Source organism: Nuphar pumila, chromosome 12 (genome assembly GCF_984573655.1).
Source record: "Nuphar pumila chromosome 12, dmNupPumi1.hap1.1, whole genome shotgun sequence".
Taxonomy (NCBI): Eukaryota; Viridiplantae; Streptophyta; class Magnoliopsida; order Nymphaeales; family Nymphaeaceae; genus Nuphar; species Nuphar pumila.
In genome coordinates, this window is record NC_143260.1 from 31872549 (window position 1) to 31893866 (window position 21318).

Sequence of the window (21318 nt, forward strand, 5' to 3'; positions counted from 1 at the left end):
TGGTGGTGGAGCTTCTTCATTTTTCAGAGGTGGATGGTGGTGGAGTTTCTTTGGCACCGTTTTTTCAGGATGTGGGTGACAGTGGGTGGTGATGAATGGTTGTGATTGATAGCAGGAAGGGTGGTTTTCCGAGGCATGGGTGATGGTGAGTTGGATGGTGATGAAAAATTGTCATGAGTGATGGTGGTGGAACTTTCTTGGTACCAGTTTTTGGGAGGTGAGTGATGGTGGGTGGTAGTGATAGTGGTGAGATGGATGGTGGTAATCGAGAGTGAAAAATTACCGTGGAGAGGGTGATTTTCTGAGACATGAGTGGTGGTGGTGGTGATTAGATGGATAGTAGAAAATTATTGTGGGAACATGTTTTTCAAGAGCTGGGTGATGGTGGCGGTGAGATGGGTTATTTTCACTTTGTAGGAAACATTTCTCATTCACTTTTCATAGAGGTATGTTTCTTATCAAAAAGTGTATTTTTTAGAAAAAACTCTCAAAGAGAAATTTTCTCTTGTTTGGGAGGGTTGGAAATTTTATACTGATTTTTCATTTTATATCACTTTTTCTACATCTTTTTCACTTTCAAACGTGCCCTAAAAGCATGTTTGGAAGAGAGAGAAACTCTCATAAAAAATGTTTTGCCTATGGAAGTTTTTTATATGGTAGTTTTTTCAAAAGAAAAAGTTTCACTTGTTTGTGTAGCTTGAGAACACAAAGTGAAAAAATGATTTGTCGTGCTCCTTAAGTATTGTACCATGGAAGAGAGCTCCACGGTATCTTTATTCCAAATAATAAAATGTACTGGAAAAACCATGAGGTATTGCTCCAAGACAGCAAGAGAGTATTGGGGATACCACAACACACCTACCAGCAGAGCCTCCAATCAAAATCCAATATTAGCTTTCAATTGAATTAAAAATACAGGTTAGGAGCTTGGTCGTTATGAAAAAAAAATACTAGTTGGCAACTGGGGATAGTTTCTTTTTAGTGAAAATTTTTCAAATACCCCCAAACATTTCTGCCTAATTCTTGCACACCAAACCTTTCAGAGTTCGCAAATGCCCACCAAAGTTTTTATTTGGGTAAGAATTAAAGATTGAGATAGAGTTGGATCATATTAACCAGCAAACCTAGATTCATATCCAATATCCAGATGACTCAAGGAGAAGAAAAGAAGAGGAGATAATGCATAGCATATCTATTGAAGACTCAAGGCTACGGAAAGAAAGAAGAGGAGATAAGGACACCGAGATCCATGTATTAATCAGACCGGGGTCTTAATCAGGTCTTCTTATGTATCAACATACCCAGACCCTATAGGGTTTGGTATGGGTCGGGTCCGGGTAAACCCGACCCATTGCCACCCCTTCCATCAGAGCACATAATGTCACATTGGACATAACCGTCCTTCCACTATGTTCAATTCCCACCACACATCTCACAATAGAAATATGTGTGTGCCCCACTCTTACACTTCCCAGGTAAGGTACATGGATCTCAAGTGAGATGGTCTGTGGGGATTGAATATAACCGAGCCACCGACGATCAGTTATATACAATATGACCTGATCTCTTATCCTAGGAATCATATTTGGTTTTGTTATTCATTATTGGTGTTATTAAAATTGATTTGAACCGGCCAAACAGAAATTGTTGAGGCCCTCCATTTTAGAGGATTGAGAGCATGGATGACGAGTTGGTGCAAACCTTACCAAGAAGAAAGTTGGTTGAAGGTAGATGAGCCCTTTTACCAGCGTAAATGCATTCCAGGGATCAGGCAAAGGTAGAAGAGGCCAGAGCCAAAGTGGAGGCATCTACCACATTTTCTATTGATATAATGCACGTTTGGTCCACGAGTTTTTTTTTTTTTTAAGATAGAGAAAAGTCCACGAGCTAGTTGAAAATGACAAACTTGCTCAATATGTGTTAACATGCAAACATGTGATGCGAGTGTCTCAGGATAATTGTAATTCATGACTGAAAACGAGGAAATGTTGGAAGCATTTTCTAAATAAATATGAATAATCAGATCCACATCAAACATGTTTGCAATAACCTGTGATTCTTAAATTTTCTCAAGATCCTGTTATCGTAAATGGCAATCACAATAGTTCCTCAAAGTTAATGAAACATGAGAAAGTACAAGTTGTAACTGTTTCTGCCTTGAATCTTGCGAAAGTTTAACCAACAATCTTGAACTTTCTCAGCTGTGATTACTAGTCTCACTTGTGAGGGCCAGTTTGTTTCATTCTCGTGGAAGATAGACTTTTCATGAGAAATAGTACAGATTTCCAAAAAATACTGCAAGCTCAAGCATTTCCATGAGAATCTCAAGCTGGGGTTAGTCATACCCCTACCAGATATCTCTTAAGCCCCATGTGGCAGAGGGATTCGAACATGGGCCTTCAGCTTGGCACAGGACCCTGGTTACCATATGGATACCACCTCGGTGGTGAGAATCCTTTTTAATATGGGAGAAGGAATGAAAGGACTTGCACATTATTCTACTAAGACCGTAGATTTCTACTATGGTTCTCACCTAATCATATAGCGCAAAGAGTTGGAACTATACGGTCAGTATTCTTATTTAGAATTATTGGGGTAACCCCTCTTTCATGCCTGAAGCGACTGGGTCTCCCCATCTCTCCTTGACTCCCCCATCTTTTGCCCGAGCTGTATGAGGCAGAAACTCATCCCACTTACGTTTCAGAGGCCGAGGCCGAGCCCCACCCCAGCAGGGCAGCTGGAAACTAAGGAGCAGACACACAGGCTGCTCCTGAGCAGAGATGGTGCACCAATTATTCATAACTAACCTATAAAACCCAACAGAAGCGGAAAACAGTAGATTTCTACTATAACTCACCAAATTGGTGCACCAATTATTCATAAATAACCATTAAAACCCAACAGAGAAGGGAGCCACTTATTCATTAATCACCAATAGAACCCAACTGAAGGAGCCAGGCTCGCTCTCTCTGGTTAAAAAAGGGGATGGACAGCAGGTTGATTGTGAAGGTAAAAAAGCAGATGGCCAGCAAACTTCGCTGGTGCACAGGTGGGACCATAGCCTTCAAAGATGGGCCAGTTAAGGCAAGGTGGTCGTGGGGCCCCACCTGGGGTTTTCCTCGCTTGGAGAGGGTTCTTCATAAAAAAAGAGGGGATGGAATGTCCAACCCATTTTATGCCAAAAAGTAAGGATACAAGAAGGCTGCCCCACAAATGCAACAAATATGGCCATTAATGGCAGAGGCTTAAGCAACAATAATTTCTAGTCTGGACCTGAAACAGTTCAAACAGATCTAAATCTCCCAAGACCCAACCCAAATAACCTTATGCAGCCCCTCACGTCCGGACTGTCACTCACGTCCAACCCATTTTATGCCAAAAAGTAAGGATACAAGAAGGCTGCCCCACAAATGCAACAAATATGGCCATTAATGGCAGAGGCTTAAGCAACAATAATTTCTAGTCTGGACCTGAAACAGTTCAAACAGATCTAAATCTCCCAAGACCCAACCCAAATAACCTTATGCAGCCCCTCACGTCCGGACTGTCACTCCGCCACAGGTCTAATTCATAAGCATTCAAATCAAATCCAGAAACAGATAATGCTTGGATCCTACAGATTGACACCGTTTTTAACTTATCGAACCTTCTCTCCCAGGAACAAGTACCAACACATTGAAAGCCCCAAGTACAAGACCAGCATCAATCATTCATTTCAAGGTCACAAATTCAAGTTTTTTTTTGAAAGGCAAGCTGGGGTTAGGCAGACCCCCACCGGTTACACAACATACCATTGGGTTATGAACTTGCAACGTCCCAACACATGGTGACGTGCACAAACAGCCCCTACCAAACAGGGTAGGATCCCCGCACCGCCCCCCGCCACACCCGGTTGGTGTCACAGATTCAAGTTTCAACAACATTTGGCTTCCTTCGCATGCCCATAAACATCTTGAGCCTATGAAAGCAAAATCTAGGAAGACTAGAATAACTACAACAAGAGTTCTCAGAGAGAGAGAGAGAGAACCCTTAACGATTTTGCAAGACATGCAGCGGTACAATGAAACAAAACAAAACATTAATCTAAAGACAAAGTTTAAAATAAAAAATTTCACATAAATGCTCTTTTTGTTCTCATAGGGTTTTCGCCCCCAAAAAGCAGAATCAAAAGCAAAACTTCATACGAAAAAGTTCTGGAGAATTCAATGTCCTAAAGCAAAACCAACAACAATATGACACAGGAAGTAACCCGCTCACACCTTGAAACCCCTGCTGTTCCTTCTCCCCCTAGCTCTCTCATATTTCCTTCCCTTCGACCGCACATAAGGTTTGGTATGGCTGTGAGGCACACCAGGAGCTTTTCCAAAGTGCTTGTGCGCCTCCCGGGCATTCTTAGGACCTCTAAGCAGAACCTGAAAAGGGCAGATTCCAGATTTATCATATTGTTTGATAGAACCATCACATAATTCATAAATCAACAGTGATACACATGCACAAACTCAATGATCAATCATCCACAATAACAGCGCAACATGAAATGAACAAATCTCAGAAAATGTTAGCAGCTAGGTCACATAGGTGTGAGTGCGGCGATGCGGCACTTTAAAAAACTTGGGTGCGGGGGTGCGGGAGGGTGTATATATATAATTTTTAACAGTTAACAGCAGTAACACTAATTTTTAACAGTTCTTTTTTAAAGTCCAGATTTGGACATTTATGACCCTGAGTGCATTGACACGGGTGCGGCACCCACCCCCGCACCCGAGTAGCGTCGACAAGGGTGCGGCACCCTGCTGGCCGAATCCCTTTGACATAGGTTAGCTGGTAAACAAGGCCAACTGTTACTTCCATGTGTTCAGTCACCCAAGCTAAGAAGGTAATCAACTAATTGGTAAATCCACATCAATATTTATGTGTTCACTACACAGCAAGTCTGCAGGTATTTTTTTTAGCAGTCAAGCTGGGGATATATTTATGTGTTCACTACACAGCAAATCTAAAGGTATTTTTTTTAGCAGTCAAGCTGGGGATAGCATTGGTGTGTTTGAAACCTGAGAGACCTGTTAGGATAGTGTAACGTTACCATCCGGTTATCTCATTTGATCCTCACGTCTGACACATTCCACTGCAAAACTTTGTACATGATTTGACTGGTACAACGTACAGTTTACAGCATCCATGGGACACCAAAAAATGAGCTATGATACATTATTGAGTCCTCACTCTTCAGTGTATCATTAAACATCATAAACTACATTAAAGATCAAGTTCAACAGTTATTGCGACAGTTTCTATACAAGACTCTACGAACCCATGTATTGCTTGGGAGTAGTTTTTATTGCAATTTTGTTTGGTGTTTTAAGTGTGTAGACAAGGTCATTTAAGGAGACATGACACCATAACTTTTTACTTCAAGCCCAATTCTCAACTTTGAGGCATGCTGGCAAGCTTTCAAATACACTTGAGAGCACCAACACTCAACCTGATTCTCTGAGGGCATCTCATTGCTTGCTTGACAAAATCTGGGGGCAAAATTTTTTTATATTTGTAGACAAAGATTTCTGGTTCACTTGAGTCGAACTGCTAAACCAATGCACATGTCTCACTAAACTTTCACTTCTCATTAGTCGTCAAACTCACTGCCAAGGCTAATCTAAAAGGATATTAGGCAACACCTAAGTGCACAGGTGATGCATAGAAACCAATTTTTAACAAAATAGTTTGCAAATAAATTAAATAAATATATAAATAAAAAGTACCACATTGTGAATCCATGTTTTGTTATAATATTATGGTTTATAGCTAATTATTGAGTAGGTGATGCCTAAGCCAGTGAATGGGAGTCTTAGGTCACCTAGGAGTACATTTAACCACAATAGTCTAAACGGTAGATGTGACCAAGGTTGCCAGACTGGGAACAAAGACGTGGGAATCAATTTAAAAGCTAAACAGGAATCTAACCAAAAACAAAATGGGAATTGAACTGGAAATGAAAGCATAGAATGAACTGGAAGCGAGACGGAATTGAATGAGAAACGAAATAAGGATTGAATCCTGTCACGCGGACACTCAATTTTGCCCTCCATACCCACGTTGACATGCGTGTCCCCGTGTCGACACCTGGACATGCCATTTTACCCTGCATACATACAAGCTATGTCACATGGGTGCGGTGTGGGGCACTTTCAAAAAACTTGGGTGCGGGGGTGCAGCAAATATATATATATATATATATATAGTCCAAAAGATGGACATAAATGACCCTGGGTGCGTTGACTGCACCCAGGGTCAGGTTGAGCGCATCAGGTGCGGGTGCGGCACCTAGTTGAAGAGTCCCTGTGACATAGCATACAAGTATTATTCAATTTATAATTTATAATTTATAATTATATTTTCAGTTTATAATATATAATTCAGATACAGCATATATATTTAGATTATATTAAGTTTATTTTGTATTTATGTGATACTTAATATATATATATATATATAGCTATGTACCCGTACCCACATTTTTTGCAATTGTCATGTTGTACCCGTACCCAGGTGACATTGAATCAGAAACAAAACAAGAGAGGAAGTGAAAGAAGAAATGAAATCAAATGAGAAACACACACCACACATAATATTCTTTAATTGAACAAAATATATTGTACATGTTCTACCATATGAAACTAACATGGCTACAATCTTAAAACACAAAACTAAATAATGATACTATATTACATTTGTATTTGACTTTAAATGACAAAAGAGCCTATGATGTTATGGGCCATTTTTCACTTGATGAGTTCAATGCCAATCATAAAATACTTAGTCATCAAACCAAGTATACCATTAGCACTCGTGAAGTAAATAGAGTTTCACATGAAAAAATTTAACAACAAAATGATCGAATGCCTATACAAGCCAAGGGAAAAAAGGGAAAGAATGTGAAATCATAATACTCTTTGCTAGTTTTAAGTTTTAACTCTTTTTCATATGTTCTTTTAAAAACTAAAAATAAAAAGGTTTATTCTTAAAATTTATGATCATTTTGAGTATGAATCAAGACCTTTAAATATAAGAACCATGGTCACCAAGTTAGAGGAGGTACACAAGAAGAGTGAGAGGAAGCACACGAGAAGCGTGGAGGAAGCAAAAGGAATCAAAGGGAAGCATGACAGAAGCACGAGGAAGCATGACAGAAGCATGAGGAAGCATGACAGGAAGCATGACAGGAAGCAAGGCAGGAGCATGAAGCGGGAAGCACGACTTTCATCACAGTTCAGAAGTGAGGAATCCCACACCTTCAAATCAAGCTTATAGAGTGACGAAATTTCCACCTTTATATGGCACTTCCAGTAGCTATGGATGTGACCACATCTGTGAATTATTACAACACCAGAAGAAGACATCATAATATAGGAGGAAAGATTCTGAAATCAACACTTAATAGGCCATGACAATAAACGTGCAATCAGGCAAAGATAAAAAAACATGTCAGATAAGTATGTTCATGTTCTATACCATAAGGGCATGACTAGGTTAAAAAACTGTCATCATGCTGTTAGTTATTTCTTAACCAGAATGTGATATTTATTATATACATAAATAATTTCCTCAGTTTACGAAATGTATCGGACAGGTGGCACCAGCAAATCAAACTAGAAAAACAAACTCTAGCTCATGGATTCAAAAAATTTGAAAAAGAAAAAAGAGAATAAGAACAAGGCATAGTTTAACATCAACTTCACTATACTTGCTTGTTCTCTTTCCTTAATGCTTTCACGTGAGCAGATAAACTTTCACACGATCCCAAAATAAAACTTAAAAAATTACATGGCAAAAATGTCAACCAAACGTCTCAAAAAGAGAATGTTGTAACAACATGGTACCACCCATTTTTGGAAAATATTGCAATAACTCATTTTTCATGTGCAAGAAAACATGAGAAAATGGGGCTGTGAGATCTGAAATCACATTAGAGGACATTTTACTCACTTCTAATATGACTCGAAATCACAATGTACATGTGATTTTGAAACACATGAGATGGATTCCTACACAACTACTATGGATCGGGACAGTTAAAACCATTTTTTCTGGAAATAGCCTTCAACGTTACCAAGCCTTAGATATCCCCCATGAAAAACAACATCAGAAATGAGCACAATGTTTTCCACCAACTAGAAATTTACCTTTTGTCTCCACTTAGCGTGTTAACCACTTAAGCAGGAAACCTTGTCACTCATCATACTCATGGAAACTAAAGCTTTTGTGCCCAATACAATTTGGACATATTGCTTACTATAACTTGCAGATTACAATTCTATAAGAAAATTTGTCTTCTTTTGGACAAAAGAAATATCAGAGACCAGTAACTAGAACACACGGGTCTTGAACTTAAGACGAATCAAACACAGTATTATGCCATGATTCACTTCACCTTTACATAGTGAAATTGCACATTCTAATCAAATCAGTATACCTTCAAAAACTAAACAGAGAACAGATTTAAAAGATGACCATAGTTAAGGGAAAGGCAATGGTGCATAATCTCAATAATGCGTCCCAACCAGAAACAAGAAAGAAAGATAATCATCAAAGGAGGAAAGCGTCTAAAAAGACATTAATGTTACCGTATTCTGGCCGAGAGGAGCTCTGAGAGCAAGCTGATCGAAGGTCAGGCATTCTCCCCCGGCTTTCTCGATCCTCGCCCTGGCCGTCTCAGTGAATCTCAGGGCCGTGACCTTCAAAGCAGGCACCTCATAGGCCCTAGTGTCGTCCGTGATGGTTCCCACGACCACAGCGATCTTATCCTCCTACCGAGAAGAAACCAACCAAAAATCCCATAAAAAAACAATGGAATCCAACAATCGCCAAAAACAAAAACAGATGACAGAGAGAGGGGGAATCTGGCAGACCTTTCCTTCAATGAAACGGATCAGCCTCCTGAGGGAGAGCGGCGGCCTGTTGGTCTTGCTCATGAAGAGGCGCTTTAGGATGACGGCATTGAAGCTGCTCCCCGTTCTTCGCACCAGAAACCTGTACAACTGCGGAGCACGAGAGAGAGAGGAATGCAAAAGAAAGGCATCAATTATCAAATGAAATGAAGAAGACGAAGAAACAAGGAATCAGACAGCTCAATCTAAAGCACAAAATAGAAAGCACGGATGAAAATGAACCCAAAAACAAATGAAAGAGAGAGAGAACCTTGACGAGGAGTTTGAGGTAGACATCGTCGGATTTGGGGGCCGTGCGCTTCGTCTTCTTGCTCTTCCCGCCTGCGACCAAGTCGATACCCTAACACATCCCCACAGAAACAACGGAGATTAAATGAAAGAGAGAGATTAAAGATCCATCAGAAATTAGGGTTAGGGTTTGAGAGGAATACCATGGTGGCCGAGTGGCGAACTTCGGCAGAGAGTGAGAGAGAGACTCTTCGGGCTAGCCTAAAAAAACCCTAACCTAGGGTTAGGGTTTTGTGAGAGGGGTGGGATACAAAAAATCGCCGATTAATCGCAATCTCGGCGAGTAGAGTATTTAGGATTTCTGCGGTACGGGTTTGGTTTGGATAACAAGTGGAACCGGAACTGTTTATATTCGGGGTCTGCGAAGGACTGGATCTACCGTTGTTGTTATAGCCATAATGCAATGAAAACTTGAAGATACACGAATCTGCAAAGCTCCCTTCGCTTTAGGTTATTTTTTGCTTGTAACTCTTGACACAACAATCAAAGTTTGGGTCCAGTAAAGGTGTGTTTGGTTGGACTAAGGGAATTCAGATGGAATTGGAATCCAATTTCCATTAAAATTTTCCCTTTGTGGTTGGACAATCCAAGCATTTCATAGAATTTAGCAAATTGGGTTCCATAACTTCAAACATATAGTGGAATTTCTCTTAGTTCCATTCCATGGAATTGCATGATTTTGGTGGAATTGCCAAAAACATCATCTTGTGAATGATGTTGCAATATATTGTTGGGGTTCCCAACTCTATCCCCAAGCAGAAAACTAGGGGTGTTTTTTTTTTTCAAAAAATTTAAGTACCCCAAAACATTTCGGCCTAACTCATGCACACACCAAATGTTTCAGAGTTCGCAAATGCCCACCAAAGTTTTTGTTTGGGTAAGAATTGAAGATTGAGATGGAGTTGGATCATATTAATCAGCAAACCCAGATCTAAATCCAATATCTAGATGACACAAGGATAAGAAAAGAAAAGATAATGCTTGAGCCTTCCTATAAGGAGGCGTTCCTTGAGCCTACTGAAGATTTAAGGCTAAGGAACGAAAGAGTGATTAAGGAAAGAAGAGATAAGGACACCCATATCTACTTACCATTCTATAAGGAGGTGTTCCTTGAGCCTTCCTCATTCTCCCTCCCACACACACACCCCTCTCTCCCTCCAACAACTAGGCAGTGAGCCTGGCAGTGGGCATCAACCGAGGCCAGCAGCCAGGCGAACTGCCTCTCTCTTTCTCTCTCTCTCTCTCTCTCTCTCTCTCTCTCTCGTCTTTTTCTTTTTCCATTTCTTTTTAGGGCGTGTTTGGAAGTGAGAAAAGCTCTCACAAAAAGAAAATTTGGCCTATGAGAAGTTTTGATATGAGAAGTTTTCCAAAAAAAAAATTTGCCTGTTTCTGTAGCATGAGAAAAATGTGCTGAAAATGAAAGAGAAAAAAATCTGCTTGTTTGTTTGTGCATGAAAAAATTGTCTCATGCTACACAAAAAGCTGTTTATCATCCACGCTGTGGTGGCATCATCGAATCACAAACCGATTCTAGGAAGGCAATAGTGGCATCACTGATGATGATGGCATTGTCGATGATGAGGGTGTCGTCCATGATGATGGCATCGTCGATGATGGGGGTGCCGTCCGACCATTTTAGATAGGTCAAGCTACTGCAAAGGCAAACAAAGGGCGTCTATCCTGGTATGATACACTCTAATAGGAAAGACTCCTCCACTCTCCTCCCCCCCCCCCCCTTTGTATGAGTCTCTTCTATCAAAAGGTGTATTTTTTTCAAAATATTTCTCAACTTGTTTGGAATGGTCGGAAAAATGTATGAATTTTCGACCTTGGTTCCCTTTTCCTTCATCTTTCTCGCTTTCAAATGTGCCCTTTGTTCCTCTCTCTCTCTCTCTCTCTCTCTCTCTCTCTCTCTCTCTCTCTCTCTCTCTCTCTCTCTCTCTCCATTCTTCTTCTATTAAGGTTTTTGTTTGTTTTTTTGGGTTTTTTATTTATTAGATTGTTTTCTTAAATTCTCATCGATTAGGGCTTTTCCATTTTCATTGATTAGGTTTTTTTTCTTTGATTTTTTTATTAGAGCTTTGAATCAACTATCTTTAATTAGGGCTTTTGTTATTTAATTTTATTAGGGTTTTCCTTTGATTTTTTTAGTTTTTTTTCTTTGATTTTTTTTATTAGGGTTTTGAAACAAATATCTTTAATTAAAGTTTTTAATATTTAATTTGATTAGGCTTTTTTTCTTTGAATTTATTTTATGAGGGTTTTGAATAAAAAAATTAATTACACTGTTTTATACTTAATTTGATTAAAGTTTTTCTTGTATTTGATTAGGGTTGTTTTTCTTTGATCTTCTTTGACTAAGGGCTTTTTATATTTAATTTTATGATTTATTTATGGTTTTTTGGATTTTATAGTTTATTTTTCTTGTAGTTTATTATTTTTTGGTTTATTTATGGCTTATTTGAGTTTTTTTTTTATATTTTAGGGTTTTATGATTTTTGCATTTGTAAATGAAAATACATGATTTCTTATTTTTTCTCAAATTATCCAAAATTTAAATATTTTTTATACTTGATCCAGCTTGAGATCCATATTTGAGGCAAAAATCCATAACTTTTTGATAAACTTTCATAATTCGATTCAATATGAAACCAATTAAAGCATTTATATATAAAAAATATCAATTCTTATTTTTTTCTTAAATTACTTAAATTTTAAATATTTTTTAGTTTTATATCCAATCTGAGACTCATATCTAAAAGTAAAATCCTTAATAAACATGTTAAAACACTCGTATGGTTGAGTCGATTGAATCGTACTATCCAAAATGAAGTTATCCAGCCTATTTACCCATATGTATTCAAGTTATCCGCACAAAGTAAAAATCAAACACTGCAAGAAACACAACTTCTTGTTCAGTTGAAATAAATGCTGAGCATAGTATAGTTATTACAGAACAGGTGAAACTTGTGTTATGTCTATTATGTTTTGCTGTTCCATACAATATTGAATGTGCCATCAAACAAACCCTAAGGGAAATATAAGCTCAAATGGTAGTTACAGTAGCCAACTCACCTAAATTGAGAAGGGATGAGAATATTGAAACATGTAAACTGTATAGAGATAAGGACAAGAAAAATCATTACCTTCCAAGAAACCAATCTCTCTTGGCAAGTTGCCAATTTAATTGTAGAAAAATCTCAAGAATGGTTTTGGTGTGAGACTCCCACCAAATCCTTGTTTTTATGCAAATAAGATATAAGAAATCTCTAATCCTCACATCTCAATTCAAATAAAACTCAAATACACTTACCTTCCCCTCGAACAAAAAAAGATCAGGAGATCCACATATATATCTAAGACCCCAAACCACTAAGGGAGCTTTTGGTACATCTCTACCCATAAGAAGCCACTTTCTTGTAAAAAAAGATGCCTAGAGAGGAAAGTGATTTCCCATGGAGAAGGTATGACCTTGTTTGATAGGAAGAAGGCTTTTTTACATCTATAATGTGGGCCCCATTACATATTTTCCATGGAAATGTTTGTTATAAACCTCTTAAGAAAGGTTATTCTTTCACAAGGAGAGCCTCTTTCATAGGAAATGCCATGAAACAAAGGTCTGAGGATTTAAAATCCTAGGCATTAATGCACCCTTTCATCCTTTTTCCTTTTTATTGACATGTTTGGCTGAATAGTGATGGTTTTAACCTATGTCACAAAGATACGGGTACCTGATACGTGAGTTCAAAATTTTTCTAAAAAATAGGATATGAGGATGTGGATTTTTTAGGTACTATTTTTTGATATTTTAATATATGTTTATCATTAAAAATTTATTTAAAAATATTAAAAAAATGTCCGGACATGACAAAGTTGTGTCAGCATGTCATAGCATGCCTGATTCATGTCACCCATGACACGCCCCATAAATGGCGTGTTAGTGTGACATCGGCTTTAACTGGGACTAAAGGTTTCGGCCCAAGCTTTAGCAACAATTGCTGGAAGCTTTAACCATGGCTTATGCCGTAGCTAAATAGTTCTCTAGCCATGGCCGTCGCTAAAGATCATGACCAAATAACTGTGGCAAATTAAAGATCGTGACCAAATGCAACTCCATTCACTCAGATTCGATAAAGAAGATAACATCTGAATAACAATAAATTTGGATCCAGTGTAGTTCAATTACAAATAATGCTTGCATCCCAAACCGATCGAATCCAACTCATTTACAACCCAAATACCAAAACTAGAGGTGCAAACAGGTCGTGCCAATATTTCCAGATTTCGAAATCAAATCCAAAATTCACACAGTAGATTCAATCAGATTTGATGAGGTATGGTTGAATCCAGCTCTGAAATACATATGCCAATACTGGATCCAGAAAAAATAGAACAAAATCAAGCTCTTCACATGTAAAAATGCAATCGGGTCAGATTTTGATTCGGTCCAATTTCAGATCCAACTTAAATTGTTGATATGAATCTGATTCATATTTGTTGCAAACCCAAATCTCTGCAGATTAACGACAGCCTTGCAACGAATCATAGCATTCGCTAATTCGTCGCAATTTAGCGAAAGAAGTAACGACAGATATGTTTCGTCGGTAATTAGCGACTAAAAATTTGCGATGAAAGTTAGCCATCGCTAATCTGTCTCTAAACTCTTCAGTGAGGGATTGGCCACGGATTAGCGATGGAATGCGACCGTCGCTAATCCATGAATTTCTTGTAGTGAAATGTGAATTCCATCCTAAAATTTTACATAAAGGATCTATATCTGGAATTACCATGTCGGCCACGAACCGGACCATATCCTATCTGTCCTGCAGCCCTAATGAAAACTCCGTTTCAATCCCGTGGCACCCATATACCATCAACAAAATAAAAAAATTTGCATGCTATGTGTCAGTCATGTTCATTTAGCCAAAGCGTGGTGACTCCTTGGAGTCAAGGGCTAAGCCCACAGAGTTTTACGTTGTCAAGACGATAATTGTAAGTACGGCAGGCAGAGCCAGCGCGGCTAGGTCTCTTATCCTGGGGTGGGTTCTCCGTGTAAATATCCAAAAAAGTAATCCACATGACAAAATTCATGAGTACATGACCTTGGAATTTTAGTTTCATGTCCAACCAGGTCTAGAAGACTCAACACAAACGATGTTTCAACTAGCAAGTGCATGTTCTTGCACGAGTCTCTCGATGAGTCTAAGACCTCGTCTTAGATATCAGGTGCAATGTGATTGCATACTTTTTAAGTGTGCTGCCCCACCTAATCAGCACCATCTGCTGTTGGGCTCCACAGTTGACAGGCCGTTTACCAAAGATAATAAAAGTGTGCAATCACATTGCACCTGATCCTCGGTGTCACTATAAGATTCAAGCTATGTCATAGGGATACACCATTTTAGTGAGGTGTTCATGGTGACACGCTCGGGCACATGGACATGACAGGCTATAATTTAATATTATTCCAGTGTTTTTTAATGTTTTAAAGTTTTATTCTAATAAAAAATGCATTTTTTAACTTTAAAATATAAAAAAAATAGCCTTTATTGATTAAAAACTTCAAAAAAACTGTATCCTCCTGTCCCATTTTCTAAAAAAAAAAAATTGAACTTTCGAATGGAACCTGCATCAGGTGTTCACGTGTCTTTGTGACATAGGATCCAAGTTTATTTGCTAGATCAACATTTTGATACTCATGTTAAGTATCACTGTAAGCCCACGCCAGTTCTGTGCACATGGATAGGAAGTGGTTCAATTGTCTTGAGTTGGAGGGGACATCTTGAGTTCGAAACCCAAGGAGTGTAAAACTCGTTAATTAGCCAGCTGTACTTACAGTTGTTGTTGTCCTGATAGTGTAAAACTCGTTAGGCCTCTCTCTCTTGCAATCGCCATCACGGACTAGCTGTTCTTCAAAAAGTCGATCCAAGTTGCAGCCCAGATTTTCTTGTAACATGCATTACCGTAACGATCAAATGGAGTAAGCAATTCTAGTGAATAGAGACCAGGACATTATTGAGTTGATTAGGTACGATGAGAGCAGATCAAGTGATCTGCCAAATCACTTTTAGAAAAGTGATTTAGCATCCTCACCGTCCACAATGTAGCAATGGACGGTGAAGATGTCAAATCACTTTCTTAAAGTGATTTCACGGATCACCTGATCTGCTCTCGATCGGTACCGGTTGAGATAATTAAGGCGATCCATAATGTAAATGGTGGCTAGCTTGATGCAAGAGCATCCATATCATGATTACATTAGTGGCTGCATTATCCTCATTTCAAACTTTAAATTGCTATCTAACGTCATCTTGTCGGTTGAATAGGGTTAATTTCCCAACCATGATCGAAACTTTAATTTTAAAGGCATGTTTACAATAATTGCCTTCCCACTAAGAAAATCAACTTAGAGAGAGAGACTACTTTGTGTTATTGGTGTAAGCATGCTATCTACTAAAAAACAAGCTTTATCTACTCGATCTAACCTCATGTCGTTTATTAGGAAACATACTTGGTTTAATTGTTTTCACATAAAAAAAAAACTTAATATTTTAATTGTGAAATTTTAGTACAATGCAGGTGATTGATTTTTATAATTTTTTGAAAAAACTGTTCATACAACATAATCAAATGATCTTATTTTAACAAAAAAAAAAAAAACATGATCAATGATCATTCCAACTGCACTGTGTGTGATGATGATGAAGTTCCCTGCCAAAGCAAGTAATCTCTGGTTGGGGTCACTGGCACCCAAGCACTTACGGAAAGGCACTCGGTGAGAGTTGGGCATGGACAAAGGGGTGAACACCTTATCCCTAGGCCCTCTACCACTTTGAGCCATTGATATTTGAATCCTTATAAAAAAATCTATTAGCATGTCATAATCAGGTGATCCAAAAGTTGATTCTTATTAAACAAACCATGTACATCACATCTTTAAGGTTTTTAAGAAAAATTATTGAAAAAATAAAAATTTTGAGATAGTCTGCACCCTGACCATTAGGAGTATATATATATATATAAGCTGTTGTTGGAATAACTGGTAATATCATCGGTAAGAATTTAGCCAATTTCTCCTCTTTCTTTTCTGAGCTTGTTGAAATAAGAGCTTTTGTCGCCTTTCCTTTGTCCTTTGACATCGAATCGGTTGTGCTAGAATCAATGAAAAACCTCTTGTTGCAAGTGAGCGGACGATTTCTCCCTGACATCGCAGAAGACGATTTTCGGCATACGGCTACTTCTATTCTTGAGCATCCCACCTCAAATAGGCTCCTTCGTTCCTTAGTAACCTTCTTCATTCATGCTTTATCTTTATTATTAATTAGACCCTTCATGCCTTTTCTCGGTTATATATATGTTTCGAAAAAAAAACTTATTAAGCATGTTTCATTCAGCATATTTCATATACAATGAAACATGCTAAATGGGGTTTTCAAGCTTTTTCATTTTATTTGTAAATTTTGACTGTATAGATGTAGTCTATGTACTTGATTTTATAGGGACCAGCTATTGAAGCATTGGATTCGGACACATGGGTGGGTCTTTATAAGGTTCAGAAAATCAATGATCCAAACTCTGTAAATTTTTGAAGCTCCAAATATCATATTTTTATCAAAAACACATGATCCAGGTGTGGATTACTCATAAGTCGGCCATACACAACACATTTATGGGGTTGGAACCAAGAAAAAAACAACAAAAAAACTAAAAATCCCATTTAGCATGTTTCATTTAACACAAATGTATTACCCTATATATATATAAAGAGAGAGAGAGAGAGAGAGTAATATTTTATATTGTGAAATGTCTTAAACTAAGAAACAAAGTTGTCTGTTAATGCTAACCCGCAGATATGTTTATTGCATACTCATTAAAAACCATGCATCGAATCAACTTAATGATAAACCTCAATTTTTATTTCACCATGCTTCAATGCATTATGAGACATTGATTTTCCCTCGAATCTAGAAACACATCTAAGCATGAAAAAATGACTATTCTAATATATGTCTCCTGCTAAGCGAGTCAAAGACAATAATGTCTGTACAGGAAAACTTGTTTCATAACGTGTCTGGTCTTTGTCCAATCGTATCACCAGAGACACGCAGCTAAAATAGATGCTCTGGCACATGATATGATATTAACAAACATATATGCACGATTGAATCTTGTGTATGGGGTGATGCTGGTAGATGTCTTTTTAACTTTTGAGTAATATTTGCTTCACTTTGCCTTCCCGGTACGTAAAAGGATCTTGTTGCAGAAGGTGTGCAGGGTTGCACGGTTTAAAGTGATGTGACATGTAGGTGTATGTACCACCAATCATTATTTGAAAAAGCAGACATGTTGGGGAAGCCTAAAAGCTACCTGCTCCACCTTTGGAGAACATGGTGCATGTGTAGCATCAGTTTAAACTTTAAACAGCTAGGTAGAAGCTCAAGGACGACTCTAAAAAGAGAACAGGAAGTTCGAACCATTCATTGCATAATGCATACACACACTCATTAGCACGAGCAAGCAATACCCATGCTTGATGAGAGAGAGAGAGCAACGGCCATGCTTGATGTCTCTCTCTCTGTGTGAGAGAGAGAGAGAGCCGAGAAGCGATCAACATTACTTAAAAATGAAACTCAACACAGCATTGAGTCCCACAAGCACAAACACAACAGCAACATGAGAACACCATTAACACAAAAACAAAAAAAACCTTCATCAAGGACCACAGACATCTAGATGAGGATCGGTTGGTGGCGTGGCAGAGGCAGGTCGTTGAGGTATATGTGGAGGATAGCATACACATCAGCCAAGACCCTATAAGTCAGACGGTTAAGGTTGAACGGGACATCCCAAAAAGTAACATCATTTCTGGCCATCCATATGAACCACCACACTGTAAATAACCAAACTCTTCAAATAGTCCTTCACTTTTTTCGTGTCTAATTATAGCAGGGTTGAGGATAAGATCCAATGCAAAGTGACCCTCCCACACAACAACTGATGGAGTCCTCCAAGTTTTAGAAAACAATTCTCGAAATACTGCACACGGCCAAAAAAAATGTGTAATTTCTTCATCCTGTCGATAAAGCACACATCAACTGAAAAACTGAAAACCCATCTTCTTGATGTTGTTAGGGTCTGTATCCGATCATGAAGAATCAACCAAGCCAATACCTTGGTCCTCGGATAGTCCCTTCGCCCATAAAGCATTGTTGGGAAGCCAGCCCAGCCCTGGAGGTAAAAGAGAATGGTAGACCCTGTGGACTTCGAAAACTCCCGCATTAGAGATTGCTCATTGAAGTCAAGATCCATCTACCCCCCACATTCATATCCCTGTCAAGAAACAAACGCAATGTCTTAAACCACATTTTCCTCAAATGTGATGTGTACGGCCCATGAGCCCCCCGATGAACTGCAAATAAATCGATTTGATCATATTTCAGCCAAAAGAAGTTTGCACATGCATCCTGTGAAGTATGAGCCAACCAACACTGCTTCACAGTCAATGCCACACTCTTTTTATGCAAAGCAAAGATTCCTAAGTCAGCCATAGTCCTTGGCATAACGATGGAGTCTATCCTACCAAGTGACTCTTATAAGGTTCATTTACACAACGCCACAATAACCTCGACAGGACGTGCTTAAGTTGGTGCTCAACGTTGACAGGCATGACACAAATCGTCATAAAAAAATTCTAAAATCGCAGACAAAACATGCCTGCCGACAAAAGATAAATATTTGTCATGCAAAGACTGGAGCTTAAGACTCATCTTGTCAACAACCGGTGCCCATGATGTTGTAGAGGTTGGCTTGACTTGTAGGGGGAGCCCCAAGTACTTGATCGGCAACGGCCCTAAAGCGCAATTAAAAATTTTTCTCACCGTGTTTTGACTGGCCGGATAGCCATTCAGTAGTGTGAGAGAGAGATGCTTTTGGCTAAGGCTGACGTATATGGCTCTTGTAACAAATACATTTTTCCATCAATTAACATCAATAGCACAAAAATAGATAGATTGGTACTTTTGGTCTCTAAGGATGATGTATATAGGTCTTCAACAAGTACATTTTACACCAATTAAAATGGACAATACGAAAATAGAAAAAATGGGAATTTTTGGTCCTGATACATGTGAACCTATTTTGCATAGGTTCAGCTACCAAAAGGGTTTCACATGTTCTAGTCATAATCATAAGATGATCCCATCCTAAGAGCAATATAGAGATACTGTAACGATCATTCATGCTTTTTCATGGCTCAATGGGGGCACTTTTAAATTCATTTAGAAAAGAAATGGGAAATCAGTAGGATATTTTCTTACGCATCTGTATTCAAAATATCTCTCCTCTTTTTGCATTATTTTGCTCACTGTCACAAAGATACGGGTATGACACAACTCGCAACACAAGTTCAACTTGCAAGTTCAGAAATTTTGAAAAATAAAACATGAAGATGTGGTTTTTCTAATTTTATTAATCAATAAAAATCTATTTTTTGATAGTTTAATATATATATATATATATGTGTGTGTGTGTGTGTGTATGCATTTTTTAAATGTTATTACATACTATTAAACCATATTAAAGTAACATTAAATTAATGGACAAACATGTTGGTATCGTGTCAGCATGTCTGACTCGTGTCATTACCCTGTGTCATAGCTTGCCCGTGGTACAACACAAGATCATGGTAGTCCTATTCATTTCTAAGGAGCTGCACATTCTGTGGCACTGAATTAATGTCGTGCTTTCATCTTGGCCATTCTATAATGTGGCATTTAAGATGGGGACTAGGAGTACCATAGATGGACAGTCACAATCAAGAATTACTTAGAAGGAATTAAGCCTTAGGAATCATAAGTTCAACAAGGAAGCTGTCATCCATTTAAAGTGACTTAGTGGAGAGTGAAGAAACTTTGCGTATGGCTTTTGAAAACAGTGAAAGTTACGAAGAGAGTTGATGGGGAATCTTGGATATGTTTTCATGAACATAGAAAAGGTTCGTGATGTACCCACTACACAGTTATTAGGCAAAATCAACTAAAATGGGTATGTTGAAATAGAAGGAAATATGAAAGCTAGGACAAGTACAACCATGTGTAGATGATTACTTTGAATTGGGTTATATTAGGGGATTTGCCTGGAGCTTGCAGTTGCTTAGTTTAGCTATAAATCATGTAACAAAATCACAATGTCATATTAGTTTGTTCGCAGATAGTGCAATGGTGAAACTAGAAATGGAAGTAAACTATAAGAAAAACAGCAGAGCATTTGGAATGCAAGTCTAGATGCTATAAAATGTGCAGGAACTCTAAAATAGCAGAGCGTCTCTCTCTCTCTCTCTCTCTCTCTCTCTCTCTCTCTCTCTCTCTCTCTCTCTCTCTCTCTCTCTCTCTCTCTCTCATGATCCTTGTACCCCAACAAGCCTGGAGGTGTAATGGAAATACTACAAAGTTCAATCAATTTTTTTTTAGAAGCTCACATCAAATTGAAGATGCAAAGTATAAAATGTAAGAATCAAGATGTCTGCATCAAACAACTCTTCTTCCTTTTTATTAAAGTGAAGTGACATTGTGTTCTCTGTCTGCTGGGACCATATCAAGAGCCCAATGTACTATAGAGGGCGCTAGTAACTGTCAGAGGGATAAACTCTGTCATCTCACTTAAACATCAACAGAGACTACCACACGTAGAACTGACAGCCATGCATTATGTAGTCCCTTTGCTCACATTTATAAGTTGGACACCTCTCTCTCTCTCTCTCTCTCTCTCTCTCTCTCTCTCTCTCTCTCTCTCTCTCTCTCTCTCTCTCTCTCTCTCTTAGCTTTTCTGGTCAAAAGATGCCCACAATCGATGATCTCCATAGCCCACAGTGCCCCTCAATGACAGAAGTACAAATAAATCAACTCCTCACTAATTTTTTTTTTTAGCTCAGAAGATCAGTAGTTATAACTTAGGATGCATGATAATATATCACCATGTTCCCTCTGTTTTACACATTAGTAACTCTGTGTCTGCTATGTTCTATCGCAAAATTTCATGTTTTATGCATGACTGTCTGATATGTTCTATTACAAATTTCATGCAGATC

The 21318-nt window shown here is 38.4% G+C and overlaps 1 protein-coding gene across 1 annotated transcript; it reads right to left on the reverse strand.

Annotated features, from left to right (window-relative positions):
* Nucleotides 1-4095: 4095 nt before the first annotated feature.
* Nucleotides 4096-9431, reverse strand: LOC149820550 (large ribosomal subunit protein eL18y-like). Its single transcript, XM_089983269.1, has 5 exons — nt 9377-9431; nt 9196-9285; nt 8907-9035; nt 8622-8804; nt 4096-4412 (listed from the first exon to the last, which is right to left on the reverse strand). The coding sequence occupies exons 1-5, from the start codon at nt 9377-9379 to the stop codon at nt 4254-4256; spliced, it is 564 nt and encodes a 187-aa protein (XP_089839395.1). The 5' UTR covers nt 9380-9431; the 3' UTR covers nt 4096-4253.
* Between the last annotated feature and the right edge of the window lie 11887 nt (nt 9432-21318).